Source organism: Penaeus vannamei, chromosome 4 (genome assembly GCF_042767895.1).
Source record: "Penaeus vannamei isolate JL-2024 chromosome 4, ASM4276789v1, whole genome shotgun sequence".
NCBI lineage: Eukaryota > Metazoa > Arthropoda > Malacostraca > Decapoda > Penaeidae > Penaeus > Penaeus vannamei.
In genome coordinates, this window is record NC_091552.1 from 43,625,421 (window position 1) to 43,627,920 (window position 2,500).

Sequence of the window (2,500 nt, forward strand, 5' to 3'; positions counted from 1 at the left end):
TTACCTCGAAGTAATACTTTGTCATTCACTGTGGTGTTGACTTGAACAAAGTCCGACACGACGAAGGCGACGAGGTAGGTGGACATGGGGACGCTCTTCTCATAGCGGTCCCACACCCAACCCTCTTGTCCCATGCTGTTTGTTTAGAAATTTGATTTTCACGTAAAAGTAAAAGATGGAGTGGATGTTATATATCACAAATCCCATATTACATGTCCAATGATGCATATTATACCTCCAACCCACTCACACAGGCAGAGTTTCTGCGAGGGGCATGTTGGAGAGGGTTGTCATCCAAGATTCCCTTGCGAGGTGAATTTCAAAGGTTGCCTTCAGTGCGGGCTCGTCGAAGCAAGGGAAGGCTTTGCGGGCGTCGGTGGGCTGGAACTGGGTCGCAGCCACGTTCCTGGAAAGGGTTTATATGTCAGTACACAAATAAGCTTCACTTACTTATAAACATGAAGTAATAGGTAGGCAATGAGATATTCACCTGGTGATGCCGTCATCATCCATGTAAGTCGACCTGTAGAAGCCGTGCAGCTTGTCATTAAGATAACCAAGGAACTCCATGGAAAGAACGTACTTTCTTCCCTTCTGCAGCTCCCTCGTTAAATGGGCGATATAAAACTGACGACCATGATCGTACTCGTGCTTCTTGATCCACAGATCTCGGCCTGGCGTTTGGACCGCAGTATGTAACTGAAAAGTAGACGCTATGATTTTCATTTACTGTTTTAGATCAAATTGAACTGTACTAAATTCGCATCATATCTGAAATGTTACCCAGTAACAACTGACATAAATTCTTACCTTTATGGTGTCATTTTTAGTGATTATGTCGGCCATGTGGAGGGTGATGTTGGAGGTCGGTTCCAGGACCTCCATCTCCACCTCCATGTAGCCGAAGACGCTCAAGTTGCCATTGATAAAGGGTTGAAGTTTAACTAAGTAATGGAGTGGTTTCAGAGATCCAGGCAATCTTATGCCCAAATCAGCTTTCTCCCTTGTAGTTACTGGTATGTCGGTCTGTTGTCAAGGGATATTGGATGAAAAGATGAATTTTGCTCAGGAAAGTACAAGGCTTAAATCTGCGACGTACCAATCCATGCAAAAAAATCATAATTGTAAAAAGAAAATGGAAGTGAAACTGAAAAGTAAATGGTGCTCCCAGTATGATTATTATCCTGTATAGCATTTAAAATTAAGTACCTGATGTACTTTTACACGTCTTCAGACAAAGATAGCAGTGCCACCATATATACATATAATGAGGGCAGTTACATCACCTAGATAAAAATCTTTGGAACAGCAGTGAGATATTTTAAACGTTTACATAAAAATGACGTGTGTGGCTAAAGGTACGGTCAGACTACCCATAAATTTCACCGGAATCCAGCGATTTTCTGTGGGCTGGAACCAACCCACCCATCCGTGGTGTTCACACTGCAAAAGGACCATCGGGTTTGTCCAGTGGAATCGCGGCATCAAAACAAATGACCGCAGAAACTCGCTATGGATCCTGCAATCCTCTCCTTAACTCTTGCTACTCTTTCATATTTCCAGAGAGAGTGAATTGCTTTAGAATGCCACATTTAGAATATTCATGGGATCTGCAGATTCAACTGGAAGTTGGCGGCTACGCGTTTGTTTTTATTCGTCAGTCAAATGAGAACCCGTGTTCAATGCTTTTATTTTTACATTTTATTCATATTTTAGCTTGAATTTAAAAGTAAATATATATATATATATATATATATATATATATATATATATATATATATATATATATATATATATATATGTATATATACACATGTTTATATATATTAATGCAAACATGCACCCACTTGTGTGTGTACACATATATATATACATATATACATATATATGGGTGTGTATAATATATATATATATGTATATATATGTATGTAAGTATGTATGCACGCGCACGCATCTGTATGTGGATATATATATTTATATATAAATATATATATATATATATATATATTATATTTATATATATATTATATATATATGTATGTATAATATATGTACACACATATATATACATACATATATGTATTCAGGCCCTGGCCAGGACCCCCCCCCAAAAAAAAAAATCCCCATCCATCTGAACGGAAAATAAGGGGCCGGCCACAGGGCTATATATTAATAACCTTCATACTGCAAAACCTTAAACCATAACCAGAGACCTACTTAAGTTCACTTTTCTGAGCAACCACAAGGAGTTGGGGGGTGTTAGAAAGGTCCCGAGGTCCTGCGTGGCTTAGGCTATGTGGCGTTCCAATAAGGGGTCCCTATAAGGGGTCACGACATGAAAAAACCCTAAAATATCACTTAAATATTGAAGCAACAGTACATGGTTGCAGGTTTATTTAGGGTACTATGGAAACCTATCACAGTGTAAATTACTATATTAGACTGGGTATGAAAATTTTCATACCCCTTATAGATCCCTTAAATACACCCCTAAACAATG

The 2,500-nt window shown here is 38.6% G+C and overlaps 1 protein-coding gene across 1 annotated transcript in view; it reads right to left on the minus strand.

The window, feature by feature from the left end:
* Window positions 1-2,500, minus strand: part of LOC113804828 (aminopeptidase N) — a 12,003-nt gene that overhangs the window by 6,337 nt on the left and 3,166 nt on the right. The window contains exons 3-6 of the mRNA XM_027355737.2: window positions 811-1,026; window positions 491-699; window positions 251-406; window positions 5-135 (exon numbers count right to left, since the gene is read on the minus strand). Coding sequence (XP_027211538.2) covers window positions 5-135; window positions 251-406; window positions 491-699; window positions 811-1,026 — 712 coding nt within the window. The remainder of the gene's footprint in view (window positions 1-4; window positions 136-250; window positions 407-490; window positions 700-810; window positions 1,027-2,500) is intronic.